The sequence below is a fragment of the Saimiri boliviensis genome, chromosome 1 (genome assembly GCF_048565385.1).
Source record: "Saimiri boliviensis isolate mSaiBol1 chromosome 1, mSaiBol1.pri, whole genome shotgun sequence".
NCBI lineage: Eukaryota > Metazoa > Chordata > Mammalia > Primates > Cebidae > Saimiri > Saimiri boliviensis.
The window spans coordinates 125,036,314-125,055,060 of NC_133449.1; the positions used below are offsets into that span (position 1 = coordinate 125,036,314).

An 18,747-nucleotide genomic window follows, 5' to 3' on the forward strand; every position below is an offset into this window, starting at 1 on the left:
ATTTTTTCCCATTCTTTTGGTTGCCAAGTCACCGTAATGACTGTTTCTTTTGCCGTGCAGAAGCTATGGAGTTTGATTAGATCCCATTTGTCTATTTTGGCTTTTGTTGCCAATGCTTTTCGTGTTTTGGTCATGAAGTCCTTGCCTATGCCTATGTCCTGAATGGTTTTGCCTAGATTTTATTGTAGAGTTTTTATGGTGTTAGGTGTTATGTTTAAATCTTTAATCCATCTGTAGTTAATTTTAGTGCAAGGTGTCAGGAAGGGGTCCAGTTTCTGCTTTCTGCACGTGGCTAGCCAGTTTTCCCAACACCATTTATTAAACAGGGAATCTTTTCCCCATTGCTTGTTTTTGTCAGGTTTGTCAAAGACCGGATGGTTGTGTATGTGTGGTGTTGCCTCCGAGTTCTCTATTCTGTTCCATTGATCTATATGTCTGTTTTGGTACCAGTACCATGCTGTTTTGATTACTGTAGCCTTGTAGTATAGTTTGAAGTCTGGTAGTGTGATGCCTCCAGCTTTGTTCTTTTTGCTAAGTTACCTCATTTCTAACAAACCTGGATGAACCCTGTTTCCCCTGGCACTTTTAAAATTGTAGCAATATCTTTACCTTTACTTACCAAACAAGAGGAGACCTTTCCTTTGGGAAAGGTGTTGGGGTTTTTTTTGGTTTTTTGTTTTTTGTTTTTCATGAAAAGCAGATACTTGATGGGAAAGATTTTATTACCCTTGGCTACCTCCAGTTTTTGTTGAAATAATATGAAAGTTTGATTTCTGGACGATTAATTTTGCTTTACTTTTTCTGTCTTCTATTTTATAAATCCTTTCTTAATAATTCACAATCGTATTATTAGTAATTAAACTTCAATTTTACCAGCTTTTATTGCCACCTTTTTTCTTATGTACCACATTTTTCCCTTTCTTTATTCCAACTCAGAGTAAATTGTACTTAGATTAATATATTTTCTGAGTACTGGTATGTCTTAGAATGTCTTTCCCTTGCCCTTATTGTTAACACTAAGTTTGCTAATGGAATTTTATAAATATTGCTCTACTTTCTTCTTGCATATAGAGTAGTCCCTCCTTATCCACAGTTTCAGTTTCTGTGGTTTCAGTTACCCACAGTCAACTGTATTTTGAAAAGATGTAAGTACATTATAAAAAAATATTTTGAGAGTGAAAAGCCACATCCATATAATTTTTATTATAGTATATTGTTATAATTGTTCTATTTTATTGTTATTGTTAATCTCTTACTTTGCCCAGTTTATATATTAAACTTTATCATAGGTATATACATATAGGAAAAAACGGCATATTTAGTATTCAGTGCTCTGCATGGTTTCAGGCCCCCACTGGTGATCCTGGAACATGTCCTTTTGGATAAGCAGGGGCTACTATAATACGCTAGTCTTTGAAATACCCTCCTGTTCCTGTGCATGTTCTGTTGAGGTGGGGATCATTTATATGATTGCTCATGTTAGTCTTTCTTCTCTTAAGCTGTTGCTTTTCTTCTTGTGCATAAGGATTTTTCTCTGCTTACATTTCTTAAAAGAATCAGGGTTGGTGGGTAGTGTAAGCGGGGTGGGTCACTATGCAGTTCTGCCCAGCAGACGATTGCCACTGCTTCTTTTCTCCTTTCCCCTTTAGGACTCACAAGCTGGGAGTCCACCATGGGTAGAAGCTATATTTGAGCAAAGTGGTGGCCTGGTGGCTATCAGACAGCAGAGCCAATGTGATGCCTTACAGTTGAACTGCCTTCTCCGTGAAAGTCACTAGCGAGGGATGCATGAGCCCTGACTTACTCCCTTAGCCTCGTATGTGCTTTCCATTGGGAAATAATGAAAGGATGTTACAGTGAGGCACTCTGCTTTGCTGAGCAATTTTTTTTTTTTTTTTTTAGGTGACAGAGTCTTGCTCTGTCACCCAGGCTGCAGTGCAGTGGTGCAATTTCAGCTCCCTGCAGCCTCCGCCTCCCAGGTTCAAGCAATTCTCTCCCTCAGCATCCTGAGTAGCTGGGACTACAGGCGCCCACCACCACACCCGGCTTATTTTTGTACATTTGGTAGAGATGGGATCTTGGCTAGGCTGGTCTTGGACTCCTGAGCTTGTGATCTACCCACCTCGGCCTCCCAAAGTCCTGGGATTACAAGCGTGAGCCACCGCACCCGGCCTGCTGAACCTTTTTGTGTTGTTTCATCCTGTATGCTAAAAAGTTTGTTTTTGGCAACACTATGAAGTTATTTAGGGCAGTGACTAGAAGCACCAGCAAATCCCCCACTTTTACTTAGCTAGCAAGAACTACCAAGTAACAAGAACTGCTAAGTTACAAATGCAGCTTTTCCTGTCACAAGCCTCAGACCTGCTTTCCAGAGACCTTCCTTTTCCTCACTGTCCTCAGCCCTGGCATGTTTCCCTTCTCAACCAAAGCTCTGAGCTGAAAGGTTTCCCAGTGGGCTGCTGGGGTGGTCCACCCCATTGCCCCAGTAGCTCTCTGACCTGCTCAGCACTAAATTAGCTCTTTCTCAATCTTATTCACCTATTCAGTATCCTTTTAAGAATTTCTCAAGATATCTACCATTTATTATTTTTGAACATTGCAATGACAGTTAGGGAATTAAGGAAGTAAATAAATGTTTTGTTTTTGAAATTGTCTACTAAAAGTTCCTTCAGACAAACTTACCTAGAACCAATATGTTTTCTGTTTTTTAACTACTTTTTTCACATTTTTTAAATTTAAGGGGTACAATATGTTATTTTAGCATATGTATACCTTGTGAAATTATTAAATCAGGCCAATTACCATATCCATCATGTCACATATTTTTTTTTTATTTGATATGTTCTTAAAGGTCAAACTGCTCCTGAGTATAGCAAAAATTTTAACAAATTTATATGTTATATATTTATATGCGTATATATATTTATATAGGTATGAAGTTTCTAACTTCCACATTTGATATTAATATGTACACATAAAGAACAAGATTACAATTACTTCAAAGATCATCTTGTAGGTTTCTGTATTTTTTTTTTACAAACAGCGTATCATTTTACTATTTAATAAAATAATGAATGAAAGATAGGTAATCAGTAACAGACCAAAAAAATCTTTCAGAGAATATCTAAAATAATGTCATCTAAATGACAAGAATGTCTGAGGGGAGGTACTTGATTTTACACATGTGCTCAAAGCTTGAGTAATTTTTAGAGAGGTGATAATGTTTTTGTGTTCATGTATCTTAAAGAAACAAAGCTTAAAGACATTTTCAGAGAAGGAATGTGAATAGTCACTCATAATCTAAGCAAGAATTTTTTACTTAAAACACAACTAAAACCATTGTACAGTATTGACCTTTACAGCTTTGGCTTTGTCTAAGTCATCCTCCCAGCCTGCACGCTGGTTTAGTGTTATAGTATTTATGCATGATTATTCCCATATTTGGGTTTTGGTTTTGACATTTGTGTGAAAAGTGAATATAAACTGACTCACAAAGCTAGAAGCCAAATTTTTATATTTTAACTATCTTTAAGAATACATGGGCCATGACATACAATATGGTTTAACATGAAATGATAAAATCCTAAGCATTGTCATGTTAAAAGAAACTTATGAATTGCGCATCCCATTGTCCACATTTTAAATTACAAATTAATCTCCTGATAATCAGTATTTCAAATAGCTCATCAAGTATTTTTATTATTGCTTTTTGTTTAATTGTGAATAGGCTATTTCATATTTTTTTAATCTTTAAAAACAAATTTGGTTTTAAATATCCCTAGGAGTATTAGAAATTACTTTTTGGAACAGTTCATTTAAAAGGCTATTACTCAGTGTTATAATAATCCTGTGTAGATTTTTGTAATTTTTTTTTTTTTTGAGATGCAGTTTTACTTTGTCTCTCAGGCTGGAGTACAGTGGCATGATCTCGACTCACTGCAGCCTCCACCTCCTGGGTTCAAGCAGTTCTCCTGCCTCAGCCTCCACAGTAGCTGGGACTATGGGAATACACCACCATACTCAGCTGATTTTTGTATTTTTAATAGAGACAGAATTTCACTGTGTTGGCTAGGATGGTCTCAAAACTCCTGACCTCAAGTGATCTGCCCACTTTGGCCTCCCAAAGTGCTGGGATTACAGGCATGAGCCACTGTGCCAAGCCAGTAATATGATTACAAATAATACATAATTACAAAAGTTTATGAAATTGTTAAAAAATTTTAAACTTCTAGAGTAGACCATTAGCCAAAATTAGCTAGTTAAAAAACATTCAGTAACACTTGAACTAAGCAACACAGAGAGACACTTAAAAATCAAACAAAAACAGTTCTTGCCTTCAAGAAGCTCACAGGGGCAAACAAGACAAATAGTAGAAGGCTGGAATTGCATACAGGTGTCTGTCCTGTTAAATTTCCCTTTTCCATAATGGACCGTTTATGTATTTTAGCACACCTTCCCAGTTATTATACTTAAAAAAAATGTTTTACATCACCCATAAACCTGTATTTTCATATCAATAATATAATGGTCCCATGTTTAAAAAGTGGGCTTTTGCTGTAATCGGTAAATTCAGCCTTGGAATATTTAATAGTGTGTGTGTGTTTTTTTTAACCCAACCGAAGCACAGATAATGAAATTTTTATTCAGATATCACTGGGGAAATTACATTCTTGGATTCATTTAATAGACTACTTTAAATACTTTTTTCTTGTTCATAAGCCGGACATTATGGAGTTTTTAAATTTTAATTTCTGGGTGACATTTGTAGAAACACCATCAGTCTATCCTTTTTTGATTATGCAAGAGAACTTTAAAACATTATTTCTTTTATTTGTTGGTAGGGTTTTGGTTTAATATTTATTTAGTTTTGTTTTCTGATTACAAAAGTAAGTGAGCCTATTGTAAAACATTTGGAAAGTCTGTAAAAGTATATTAGGAAAGCTATGCTCTTTGCCACTTAGTATATGCAACCACCATGAGCACTGAGAATTCTCAGCCTGCTTTGTTGGTTCCTGAAGTTTCAGGCACACCAAAAGAAGCTGCAGCAATGAAAGCTGATGCCTGTAAATTCTGAAATCCGGAATGATAGAATATGTAATTTGTTTTAAAAACCAAACAGTAATAGCTAACATTTAGTGTTTGTCATGTGCCTTCTGCTTTACATGATTGCTTCATACAATAATCTCCTATATATAAGTTTTAGATGAAAATATGTATGTATTTTTTTAATAGCATAATGTTACATATGCTGTAAGGACAAAGAGAACACAGAAAATTAGCTTACATAATAGCAAGTTCCATTTCTGGTTCTGTTCTGCATTTCTGACTTTGAGAGGTTGCATCATCCATGATCCAGCCTCATTCCTTCAGACCCTGACTATTCAAGGCTCTCGGTGTTCTAGATAATTTTATCACATGTGAGCGAACTTACATAAAGAGCCCTTTAAACCCAGGCTACTTCCCTCTGAGCTAGGGTGAGTATTAAGCACCTGAAACTAGCAATATAGATCCCAGTTTGGAATGAAAGAATTATGAAATAATTTATAAGGTTTATAAAAACTCCAGTTTGCAGGTTTTTATAAACCTTATAAATTATTTCATCCAACTCTCTTACTTTAAATGTTTTTTTTTAAACCATACGAGAGAGAGGTGAAGGCGTTTGCCTCTGATCACATCTTTCATTAGCTAACATAGCAAGATGTGGTCCCACTTAATGAGATTTTCTGTGCTGAATGAGTAGTAAGGAGTGGCACTTAGGGCTCTGAGCTAGCATTGGTGTCCGTCGCTTTGAGGTTTACCCTTATCAACACTCATAACCTAGAGACTTAGTTTCTGTTACTCGCAAATTATTAACAACAGAAGATGAACTACTAACACACATATAAAATTTACACTCTGTTGTGTTTTCCAGCAGTATTTAATTCAGTTCTGCCTTTTATGAAGAATTTATATCTAATTTTAATAAACTGTAATTGAAACCATATTCCTGATGAGTCTGTACCTTTGATATACTGAGCAATGAGAGGAGAAAAATCAGAATAAAAATTTTCTTTATATGGTCTGTAAATTTCAAGAAACCTAATGTTTTTCAGACTTTTTTTCAAATTTCATTAACTCAAGAGGGGAAGAAGATAATAAGTATGAGAGTGAATGTCTTCTTTTTTTCTTTCAAGAAAATTAGGCCAGGCACGGTGGCTCACCCCTGGAATCCCAGCACTTTCAGAGGTCAAGGCAGTTGAATCACTTGAGGCCTCGATTTTGAGACCAGCCTGTTCAACATGGCAAAACCCCGTATCTACTAAAAATACAAAAATTAGCCAGGTGTGGTGGCAGGCACCTGTAATCCCAGCTTCTTGGGAGAGTGGGGCACAAAAATCACCTGAACTCAGGAGGTAGAGATTGCAGGGAGCTGAGATTGTGCCACTGCACTTCAGCCTGGGTGACAGAGTGAGACTCCATCTCAAAAAGAAAAAAGAAAAAAACTCAAGACTGGGTCACAGAGGATTTGAATGGTAAAACTAAAAGTCAAATTTCTTCCTTCCTTCAGTAGCACTCCTTAACAAAAGCGGTATCATTACTGAATGTAGCTAAAGACATACACATTTTCCTACCTTACATCAAACATTCATAGCTAGTAGAACCCAGAAGCCATGCAGACTAAGTCTGCCTCACCTGCTGCATAGCCATGTAGATGTCACTGGAAAAATATCAAGTTGTTCTGTAGGTAAAGTAATAATTTCTGAGTGGACACAGATTAACCTTTATAATACTATGTTGAGAGTTGTTTAGAATTCCTAATTAAACAATATTATGAACCAGCATGATAATTAATTAAGGGTTAGTATTGTTTCTCCTTGGATCTGTGATTGCAAAAACCAAGGAAATGCATATTCTATTTGTATCATGTATATATCCCCTTTTAGAACACTTACCTGTGGCAAATATGTATCATATTTTTTTCATGTGTAATATCTAGTTTGACTTTATTTTATAAAATTTCTTAGTGGAGAAAAGATGTGGCAAAGTTAGGGTTACATTTAAGACTTATCATGTGATCCTAATGTTATAATGTGAAGCTTCAAATTTGACAGGAGGTCTTGTGAAAAAACAAAAACAGATGCAGGAACCAAGTTTTTAGCTTACTATATACAAAATGAAATAAACTATTACATGATGTCTGAATTAGGATTAGTATTAGGTGATTAATACTAATGTAATTATGTGTTGTATTAGTAAATACTCTTATGCTAACCAAGACACAGACATTTTATCTTGTACAGAAAATAACCCAATGGTTCATCGATTTCTCATCTCCTATCATAGTAGGATGTGTTCTTTCAATGAATTAGTTTCTTGCTGCTTGTTGAAAGCAGTGGTCACATAGTCTTGCAAAAAGAGTTCCATTCACCCTGTGACCTTGAGTATGGGCCCAAGCTTCAGTTCTTCAGTTTCCTCTTCTTAAAAAAAAAAGATGAGGAGGCGGGGACAATTAAAATTATTTCACAGTTTTGATATGAGGATTAAGGAAGAGCATTTGTAAAAGCAAATTCATGTGTTCACAGCTTGGCACTTACCAGAAGATCAATAAATGATCTTTTTAGATGTTTGACAGTCTTTTCTGGAGAGTAGTTTCATTGTGTACATTAAAAGCTTTAAGACTGAACCCAGAAATTCTGTTTTATGAATTTATCCCAAGGAAATTGTCAGAGATGTGCCGAAGATCTATGTATAAATATACTAGGTCCATAAAACTGATCTTGCCAATGGTGTTTTTAAAAAGGAGGAAAAAAAGTTGGGGTATGAGGAGAAGAACTTAAACATCCTAATAAAAAGAAGGGATAAATACATACACACACACACACACACACACACACACACACACACACACACACAAATTGAATACTGTGCAATTATGTGGTTGTGTAATAGGTGAGGGAGGATTACACAATAGTGTGTAGTATGATTTTATTTACGTAATTTTTTTTTTTTTGAGACAGAGTTTTGCTCTTAATGCCCAGGCTGGAGTGCAATGGCAAAATCTCATCTCACTGCAACCTCCACCTCACAGGTTCAAGCAATTCTCTTGCCTCAGCCTCCCTAGTAGCTGGGAGTACAGGCGTGCACCGCTATGCCTGGCTAATTTTTTTGTGTTTTTAGTAGAGATGGGATTTCACTATGTTGGCCAGGCTGGTCTTGAACTCCTGACTTTATGTGATCCACCTGCCTCGGCCTCCCAAAGTGCTGAGATTGCAGGCATGAGCCACCAAACCTGGCCTAAAAATTTTTCAAAAACAAAGTTTGTGTGTATTTTAGTCTGCTCAGGCTTCCATAACAAAATACCACAGACTGAGTACTGGGAAGGTAGATTCTCTCTGAGCAGCCTCGCTTCCTGGCTTTTAAGTGGCTGCCATCTCAGTGTGCGCTCACATGTTCTTGTCATATGCAGGTAGAGAAAAAGAGCAAGCTCTCTTATTAGGAGACACTGATCCTCTCCCTGTAACTTCATTTAACCTTAATTATGTCCTTAGAGGTCCCAAGAACAGCCACACAGGGGGTTAGGGCTTCAACATACGAATTTGAGGGAGGGGGTACTCATTCAGTCCATAACATTAAAAGGGGTCAATACACACACACACACACACACACACACACACACACACACGATGGAATACCATGCAATTATGCATAATTATGCATAACATAAGAGACAGGACAAAATCAAACTTTGTTCTGTACTCACAAAGTCACTACAACACAGAATACTTTATCTCTGATCACCATAATATGCAAGTATTCTGCCTCCCACCTCCATACACCAACCGATCAATCAATTTTGACACTATCTACCTAGAGACAGTCTGTCAGATCCCACAGGTTGATGGCTCAGCCCAGCAAGATTGCCCTGCATTGCAGATGCCAATCACAGGTCTCACACTGGGACCTGTACTTCTGACTAACTGGCTATGAATCAGGGTTTCCGTGACCCCCTCGGTTTGATTTGCTAGAGCAGCTCACAGAACTCAAGGAAACACCTTACTTACATTTACCTGCTTATTATAAAAGGTATCTCAAAGGATACAGGCAAACATCCAGATGGAAGAGATGCATGGTGCTGGGTATGAGTAAGTTCCTGTTTTTGAAAACGATGTAAATGAAATCATACAGGATATGCTCTTGGCACCTGGCTTTGTTTGCTCAACACTATGTCTGAGTTTCATCCAACACACACTTTTATTATTTATTTATCTATTTAGAGATGGAATCTCTCTCTGTCGCCCAGGCTGGAGTGCAGTGGTGCGATCTCGGCTCACTGCAACCTGTGCCTCCCAGATTCAAGTGATTCTCCTGCCTCAGCCTCCCAAGTAGCTTGGATTACAGGCTCCTGCCACTACTATGGCTAATTTTTGTATTTGTAGTAGAAACGGCGTTTCACCATGTTAAGCAGGCTGGTTTTGAACTAATCTGCTTGCCTCAGCCTCCCAAAGTGCTGGGATTACAGGTGTGAGCCACCATGCCCAGCCCAACACACACTTTTAAATATTTTTAAACTTTATTAAACATGCTTGCCTGCATCTTGGCTTTTATTACCTTAACAAAGTATAAGCCCCCTTTCAAGTCAGCACTTACAGGCCTCCCTCATTTTTCTGTTACCTCCTTTCCATAATTTTATATGTGTTCCAGAATTTATTTCCTTTTTCATCTCTTAATGGATATTTGTCTGGTCTCCAGTATTTCATAGACATGAGTTGAAGAGACTGTGTTTTTAACATTAATCAATAATAACAAATTATCTTCCCTGAAAGTTGTAGGGATTTATATTTTCACCAGCATATGACACTATCCAGTTTACCACATACTCATCTGAGAGTTCTAAATTTTTATTTTACTAATGAGTTTGTTTTTAAAATAAATAATTCATACAGATGGCCTATTAAAAATTACAAGGGTATATGATAAAAGTAGGTCTCCCTTTTACTCATCTCCCAGTGCTACAGTTCTCTTCCCAGAGACCTCTTTGTATCTAAGATATTTTTATGCATATGTGAAGATATATATGTGTGTAATCTAGAATTGCTTCTTTACTAAATAGTATATAGTATGGTTACAACATAATTTAATGAGTTCCTTATTCACATATACCATGTGGTTTTCAGTCTCATTATGAATAGTCTATAATGAAAATCCTGTATGATAAATTATTAAAAATGGAATTGTTAAAGAATACATATATATTTTTAAATAAACATTTTATTGAAATATATAAAAAAGTATACATAAGTGCACAGATCTATAAATTTTAGCAGAGTAATCATACCCATGCAATTATACTCAGATCAAGAAACAAATATTACCAACATCCAAAATGTACCCTCTAGCCCTTTTATTAGTTACTAACCCAGTTCAGCTAAAAGCAACCACTATTGTAATTTCCAATACCACAGATTAATTGTCTTGTTTTCAACTTTATATTGTATTTTTGAACAGATGTCCCTTCACAGAAATTGTATAATTTTCTACTTCTACCTACAGTATATATATTGAAAATGCTCTTTTCCTAATACCTTCACCTACCCAAGGGGTTATTAAACTCGTTTATCTTTGCCAGTTAGGTGAAAAATATTTTTATTTCATATTTTTCTTATAACAAATGAAGTTGAGCATCTTTTCATGTATTCAAGAGCCATTTGTATCTTTATTTCTATCAATAGTCCTTGTCCTTTCTTATTTTCTAATTGATTTATAAATATACTGTAGTATATATTAAAGAATCCTTTGTGATAATATATTTATTATTTTTCTTACAATTTTGTTATGCTTTTATTTTTCACCTATGTCTTAAGAATAAAATTGGTTTTTTTCCTAACTAGTGGTTGAATGCCTTTCTCAGTGTTTTTTGATTATTTCCATTTTCTCTTCAGATATTGCTTCTTGAAATCCTTTGTTTTCTCTTAGATTATCTTCTGTTATCTAGAAGTTCTTTTTAAATTAGCAATAGTATCTCTTTGTACTGTTATATTACAAAAAGTTCACCCCCTTTGTCACTAGTCTTTTAAAATGTTATGGTATCTTTCTTATTTCGTAACAGCTTTATGAAGACGTAATTCACATACCATATCATGACCCATTTGAAGTATAGAATTTAATTGCTTTAGCATATTCTCAAGACTTGTGCAACCATCACTGCAACCATTTAAGAATATAGTCATCATCACAAAAAGAAACCCAGTACTCACTGTCTGTCACTCTTAGTCGTCCATTATCACCCAGTTCCAGGGAACCACTAATCTATTTTATGTATTCATTGATTTGCCTATTCTGGACATTTCATATAAATGGGGTATTATAATATGTGGTCATGTGTGACTGGCTTCTTTGACTTAGCATAATGTTTTCAGGATTCATCCATGTTGTAATATGCATCAGTACTTTATTCATTTTAATTGCTAAATAATATTCTGTTGCATGTATAGTCCAAATTTTGTTTATCCAATCATGATTTGATGGACATTTGGATGGTTTCCACCTTTTGGCTATTTTAGATAATACTGCTGTGAACACTGATGTACAAGTTTCTGTTTCGATTTTTTTTGTTTTTGTTGTCCTTAGAATATAGCTGGAAATGAATTGCTGGGTCAAAGGAGAACTTTATGTTCAGCCTTTTAAGGGAATGCCAGATTGTTTTCGAAAGCAGGTGCACCATTCCACATTCCCATCAGAAATGTATGAAAGTTCCAATTTGTTTACATCTTCAACAATACTTGTTATTCTTGGATTGTTATAACCATCTTAGTACGTATAAAATTTTAACTTATTGTGGGTTTTTGTTTTGTTTTGTTTTTTTTACCATCTTAACCATTTTTTTTAAATTGTGGTAAAAACGTGTCACATAAAATTTGCCATCTTAACCATTTTTAATGTATGGTTTGGTCGAGTTATGTATATTTGCATTGTTGTGAAACACATCTCCAGAACTTTTTCTTCTTGCAAAACTGAAACTCTATACCCATTAAACAGCTCCCTTCTTTCCCATCCCTCCCAGCACCATTCTACTTTGTCTCTGTGAATTTGACTACTTCAGATAACTCATTAAATGAAATTATACAATGAATGACTGCTTATTTCTCCTAACATAATGTCTTCAGGGTTCATCCATATTGTAATATGTGACAAGATCTCTTTCCTTTTTAGGGCTGAATAATATTCCATTGTATGTATTTACCATATTTTATTCATTCATTTGTCTGTCAGTGGACATTTGGCTTGCTTCCATCTCTTGGCTATTGTGACTAATGTTGCCATGAACGTGTGCATGCATCTCATAATGATTCTGCTATATATTTTTCTGATGGCTAATGATGTTGAACATCTTTTCATGAGCTTATTGGCCATCTGTATATCTTCCTTGGAGAAATACCTGTTCAGATCCTTGTCCTGTTTGTCAGTTGGGTTGTCTTTATATTATTAAAGTTTAGGAGTCTTTTTTATTATTACGGCTTTGTCAAATATATGTCTTATGCAGGGAGGTAAACTCTTAACTATATATTTTTTTCAAGTAGCCAATTATCTAGTACCATTTATTGAATAATCCATCTTTCTTATTTATTTATTTATTTATTTATTTATTTATTTATTTATTTGAGACAGGATCCCTCTGTCACCCAGGCTGGAGTGCAGTAGCATGATCTTAGATCACTGCAACCTCCGCCGCCCAGCTCAAGTAATCCTCCTGCCTCAGCCTCCTGAGTATCTGAGACCACAGGCGCGTGTTACAGCATCTGGCTAATTTGTGTGTGTGTGTGTGTGTGTGTGTGTGTGTGTGTGTGTGTGTAAAGATGGGGTTTCTCCTTGTTGCCCAGGCTGACCTCAAACTCCTGAGATCAAAAACAGTTGACTTGCCTCAGCCTCCCAAAGTGTTGGGATTATAGGCATGAACCACTGTGCCTGGCCTGACTAATCCATCTGTTTTCCTCCTTTGACAAGTATTTATTGAGCAAATATGTTGGGTGAGACCCTGAGAAAATAAGGATAAAATGACGCAGAGCAAACATCTGTGTACAAAGACAATAATAAATAACTATAGGTCAGCAAGATAATGGTTTAAATGAAGGCTTATGTGAATCATTTTGGAACAGTTGGTAAAGAAGTACCACTGTCTACCTAGACTTCAGGGAAAAAGATAATAGGAGAGTGAGAAGTTAGGGTTTTCGTGATAAAAGAGTGAGACAGTGTGCTGAGGTAGGAAATCTAAACATTGAAAACTGCTTGCAAGTGTAAAATATTTATTTCACTGTTTACTCAAGTTGTATTTAATACACATATTCTATAGTAAATGAACAGGAAATATGTCATGAAATATGTCATGCTTATTTCTTGGTGCGTTTTACATTTCATACTCTGTGTATTAATCAATTTAGACTGCTGTTAATATAAAAAAAAAGCCTGACTAGGTATGGTGGCTCATGCCTGTGATCCCGCTGAGGCAGGCGGATCACAAGGTCAAGAGATGGAGACCATCCTGGCCAACATGGTGAAACCCCCTCTTTACTAAATATACAAAAATCAGCTGGGCATGATGCCATGGTGCCTGTAGTCCCTGCTACTCAGGAAGCGGAGGCAGGAGGCTGAGGCAAGAAACTGTTCTTGTGTCAGTTTGCTGAGAATGATGGTTTCCAGATTCGTCCATGTCCCTACAAGGGACACAAACTCATTGTTTTTTATGGCTGCATAGTATTCCATGGTGCCACATTTTCCTTGTCCAGTCCATCATCTATGGGCATTTGGGTTGCTTCCAGGTCTTTGCTATTGTAAACAGTGCCACAATGAACATATATGTGCATGTGTCTATAATAGAAGGATTTATAATCCTTTGGATATATACCCAGTAATGGGATTGCTGGGTCAAGTGGTATTTCTATTTCTAGGTCCTTGAGGAATCACCACACTGTCCTCCGCAATGGTTGAACTAATTTACACTCCCACCAACATTGTCAAAGCATTCCTATTTCTTCACATCCTGTCTAGCATCTGTTGTCTCCAGATTTTTTAATGATCGTCATTCTGACTGGTGTGAGACGATATCTCATTGTGGTTTTGATTTGCATTTCTCTAATGACCAGTGATGACCATTTTTTCATACGTTTGTTGGCCTCATATATATCTTCTTTTGAAAAGTGTCTGTTCATGTCCTTCGCCCACTTTTGAATGGTTTTGTTTGTTATTTTCTTGTAAATCTATTTTAGTTTTTTGTAGATTCTGGATATTAGCCCTTTGTCAGATGGGTAGATTGCAATTTTTTTTTTTCCATTCTGTTGGTTGCCAGTTCACTCTAATGATTGTTTCTTTTGCTGTGCAGAAGCTCTGGAGTTTAATTAGGTCACATTTGTCTATTTTGGCTTTTGTTGCCAGTGCTTTTGATGTTTTAGTTGTGAAGTCCTTGCCTATGTCTGTGTCCTGAATGGTATTGCCTAGGTTTTCTTCTAGGGTTTTTATGGTGCTAGGTCTTATGTTTAAGTCTTTATCCATGTGGAGTTAAATTTAGTGTAAGGTGTCAGGAAGGGGTCCAGTTTCTGCTTTCTGTGCGTGGCTAGTCAGTTATCCCAACACCATTTATTAAACAGGGAATCCTTTCCCCATTGCTTGTTTTTGTCAGGTTTGTCAAAGATCAGATGGTTGTAGATGTGTGGCATTTCCTCTGAGGCCTCTGTTTTGGTACCAGTACCAGGCTGTTTTGATTACTGTAGCCTTGTAGTATAGTTTGAAGTCAGGTAGCTTGATGCCTCCAGCTTTGTTCTTTTTTCTTAGAATTGTCTTGGCTATGCAGGCTCTCTTTTGGTTCCATATGAAATTTAAGGTGGTTTTTTCTAATTCTGTGAAAAGAGTCATAGGTAGCTTGATGGGGATAGCATTGACTCTACAAATTACTTTGGGCAGTATGGCCATTTTTACAATTGTCTGCTTTCTTATCAAAGGGATCACTTCACCAAAAGTGGTAGAAATATGGTTATATTTCAGAACTCATGTTATTTAGATAAAGATTGTTTAGATATTTTAACTTCTTTTGCTGACTATAGAATAAATGTATCATTAAGTTATTTTTGTGTATTTATTGTAGAGTCATCAGTTGTTTTATAGTTATGCCTTCTATAATAGTTATCAAGGGTACCCAAAATCTTTAACCCAGAATTACATAAATGGAAAAAGTCTAGTTTGAGATAAAAAGTTCTGAATGTTTTATTTGTTGTTCTTAGTATACATCTTAGTTGGTTCTCATTTGGCACCCCTCTGTCAGAATCTGAGTCATCCTTAGAATTTAGTTAAGTAATTGGAAAATAGAACCAACAGCTTCTATTATAAGTATAGTATGATATAATCATAATTAATCTCACCTGTATAGTTCACAAAATGACATCTTGACAATTTAATAAAGGCTTTGAGGTATTGGTATAAAGTGAACTACAGAACTTTAATTTACTCAGATCTACAGAAATTGAATTGGTTTCTGCTTGTGATTATGAATCAATAGAGTATATTAATGGATCTTAGGAAGAAAATTAGAGCTCACTTTAAATATAAACTTATAATAGTAATAATTGCCTGTTCTTTATTTTTCCACAGTTCTTAGTGGTCTGTGTTCTAATGACTGTCCTCGTAAGATAACAGTAAGTAAACTTAACTCTGTTATAAATGTGTCTGAAAATTTGCTGCATAAGTAGACACACACAAAATAGTTCTTATATATTATAATCAAAATATTATTACTATTTGGCAGTGATTAAAGAATCCTTCATTATTCAAGAAAAGTCCTGAAAATAAAGTAACTTTCCTAAAAAATGTCTTACCAGAAGAGTCCCCTTTATGAAGCGTTTTCTGATATCTTTAGAAGAAAGACTACCCCTCCAATTATTTTAAGACATTTTAGCATTTATAATTTTTTATTATACTTGTTTAGATTAGATGCCTCTCCCCATGGGACTGTAACCCCTGAGGTCAAGAACCATAGCATCCTGTGTACCTGGTATAGGTCACAGAAGCAAGCATATAGTAGTCAGTTAATGACTTTTAATATTGACTTGTTGTCTAATATAATGTTTCAGTGAAATAACAAATGTGAAAATAATTAGGCTTAGTTTTTGGCAGAACCAATTCATGTAAACTATAATAAGAATATTGTATTATATTTGAAAGGCATGCAAGTGTTTGTGTATGTGTGTATAGGGAATTGTTTGGGGTCTTTGTAGTAATCCTTGTTTCATGAGAAATTAGCCCCTATTTAAAGATAAGGAAACTGTGACTCAGAGAAGTTAAATTATCGAAAGTCATGGAGCTATTAAGTAGTGGAACTGCAGTACAAACTAGGTGCTCTGATTATAATCTCATATTCTTACAGTGTCATTAAACATTACATTGATAATATTTTATGTATAGTTGGGAAACTTCCCATATTTAAGAAGTGTGGAAACAGACCCTGACATAGGGATATAATATAGACTCAAATTGGGGGCAACACCTCTGAAACAATGAAGAAAGCAGCAGTGGCAGAAGGAGAAGATGCATGGTGAGCTCTGGAGCTAGGATGATCCTTCAGATGTGGCCTGAATTGAGCCGGAACTCTTGCATCAGTCACACATCACATTTATATGAAGCAGCTCCCTTTGGCTATGAACAATCTCCAGCCAACACAGACCAGCTCAGGGAATAAGTATCCAGGTCCTGAAGAGAAGATCTGAATGAGGCATCACCACCGTCACAGCAGCATGCATGTGAATGTTTTGGTCCAACCCATATACTTTTATGCCCCTATAAAATTATGGATGGGATTCATCAGCCTAAAGATTAACTTGGTTATTCAGGTATTGTCTATGCACTTTGTAAAACATTCAGACCTATGTTCCTCCCTCTAACTAACCATATCTGCATTCTGTGGCTCTTTTCATTACATGGTCATGCAAAGAACTTTAAAAATTTGTGGTTGAAACCACTCATTTTACTTAGAAGTTCTAGATGAAAGTTTGATAGTAAGGGCTGTGTAGCCAAAGCAGGTGATACTTCTAAGATCCATAAGGCTTCCTGTCACCTTATCTTAAAATATTAATCCTCTTCTATCTTAGAGTGAACAGAATCATTTGGAAAGTGTAAGTCAAGTTCAACATGCAGAGCTGCCTTTACAGTGATTACCCTTACCACCCAGCACCTTTGGGCTTTTGTGCAGATAGTACATCTGCCTCCCATTCATTCATTTATGACTTTCTTTAAAATTAAGATGCTGTTGAGCTACCCTTCATATATATCATTTTCCTTCTCTGTGATATTTTACTGATATCATAGATCACAATTTTACTAGCATGGAAACAGATGCACAGTGTACTCATCCAGTATCACAAATGTCAAATGTATGCCCACTTGTGAAATTATTGACTTCTTGAAAAAGTGGTTCTTCTTCATATTCCTTTGACATCAGATCAAAGTAGAAAGTGTTATATTGAGTGAGCCCCAGAGTGAGACTGAGAGAGAAAATGTACATCCCATATAGTATTCTTTACCACTTGAGTTAATTCATTGAATAGCTCTTCTGCTGGTTATGTGTTCTCTCTGATGCAGGCAGACTATCAGGTGTATAGAAAGAGGAAACAGTTACTCAGCTCATGAACTGATCCCACCCATATTCCTTCATCTCCATTTTGAAAACTTCAGAGTGTTTCATTCATGTTTAGTTTTAGCTATTCACTCCCATGGCCATAACCTGGACCTTATGTACCAGAATGGTTTCACTTCTGAAACCCCAATTTAATTTATCCAACTCTGACCACAGCCTGTTTTCCAGCCCTCCCACTCTGTTACTCTGATTATACCTGTTCTGCCTTAAAACCATTAGTCTCTTGACCTGTATCAGCCCACCATTGTCTTTGCCTACCTCCTTATTTAGTTACCATACATCAACATTACTTCTGCTAGTCCCTTAACTCCTATAAAGCACTGAGTTTTCACTGTACCTGTCTGGGAAATTTTCTTTTTTTTTTTTCTTTGTGTGTGTGTGTGTGTGTGTGTGTGTGTGTGTGTGTGTGTAAGTGAGCTTTTATTTTATTCACCATAAAATATTTGCATCTCTTACTGCAAGAGGGACTCCTCAGGTTCTTACATAAGATAACAGTTAATTAATTAAGTTAACCATTATAGCCATCGAGGGCCTGAGAAACCACATCCTTTGCAACTGTCTCCTAAACCAAGTCCTGGGAGGCATCGTGAAGAACTCCATCCAACTTGAATGACCAGTCTGTCTGTTGGTTATTGACAACTCCTCTCCGAATGTCCTTTTTTAAGTGAATATCAATGGTTTTATTGTCATCTCCATATCTGATCATTTCATGAGCAAAGTCATCGGTTGGTTTGACACGGACAAATGTGTGAACTTTTTTCCTAGTACCCATTCTCTTTTTGTAGAGATGGTGTCTTACTATGTTGCCTAGGCTGGTCTTGAACTCCTATCCTCAAATGATCCTCCTGCAATGACGCTTACCAGGCAGCAACGCTCCCGGGACGCAAAGCTGCAACCGAAGCCACCTGCACTCCCCACGCGGGGCTGGCTGGCTGTGTACACGAGGCCATGGCAATAGGTCGCTTCCCCTGTCTGGGAAATTTTCAACCCTGGGTTAGTCCAGCTATCTCTTATTTCCTCCTATGCCTAGAATACTGGGCATTTCTGAAGAAAAACCTGTAACTCTGTGTATTGGCACTACCCCTGTGTATTAG

The 18,747-nt window shown here is 36.4% G+C and overlaps 1 protein-coding gene and 1 pseudogene across 1 annotated transcript in view; one reads left to right on the plus strand and one right to left on the minus strand.

The window, feature by feature from the left end:
* ITFG1 (integrin alpha FG-GAP repeat containing 1) overlaps positions 1–18,747 on the plus strand; it is a 277,356-nt gene that overhangs the window by 180,443 nt on the left and 78,166 nt on the right. The window contains exon 13 of the mRNA XM_003937249.4: positions 15,616–15,659. Coding sequence (XP_003937298.1) covers positions 15,616–15,659 — 44 coding nt within the window. The remainder of the gene's footprint in view (positions 1–15,615; positions 15,660–18,747) is intronic.
* Positions 18,124–18,425, minus strand: LOC120361371 (kinesin-like protein KIF9 pseudogene; annotated as a pseudogene).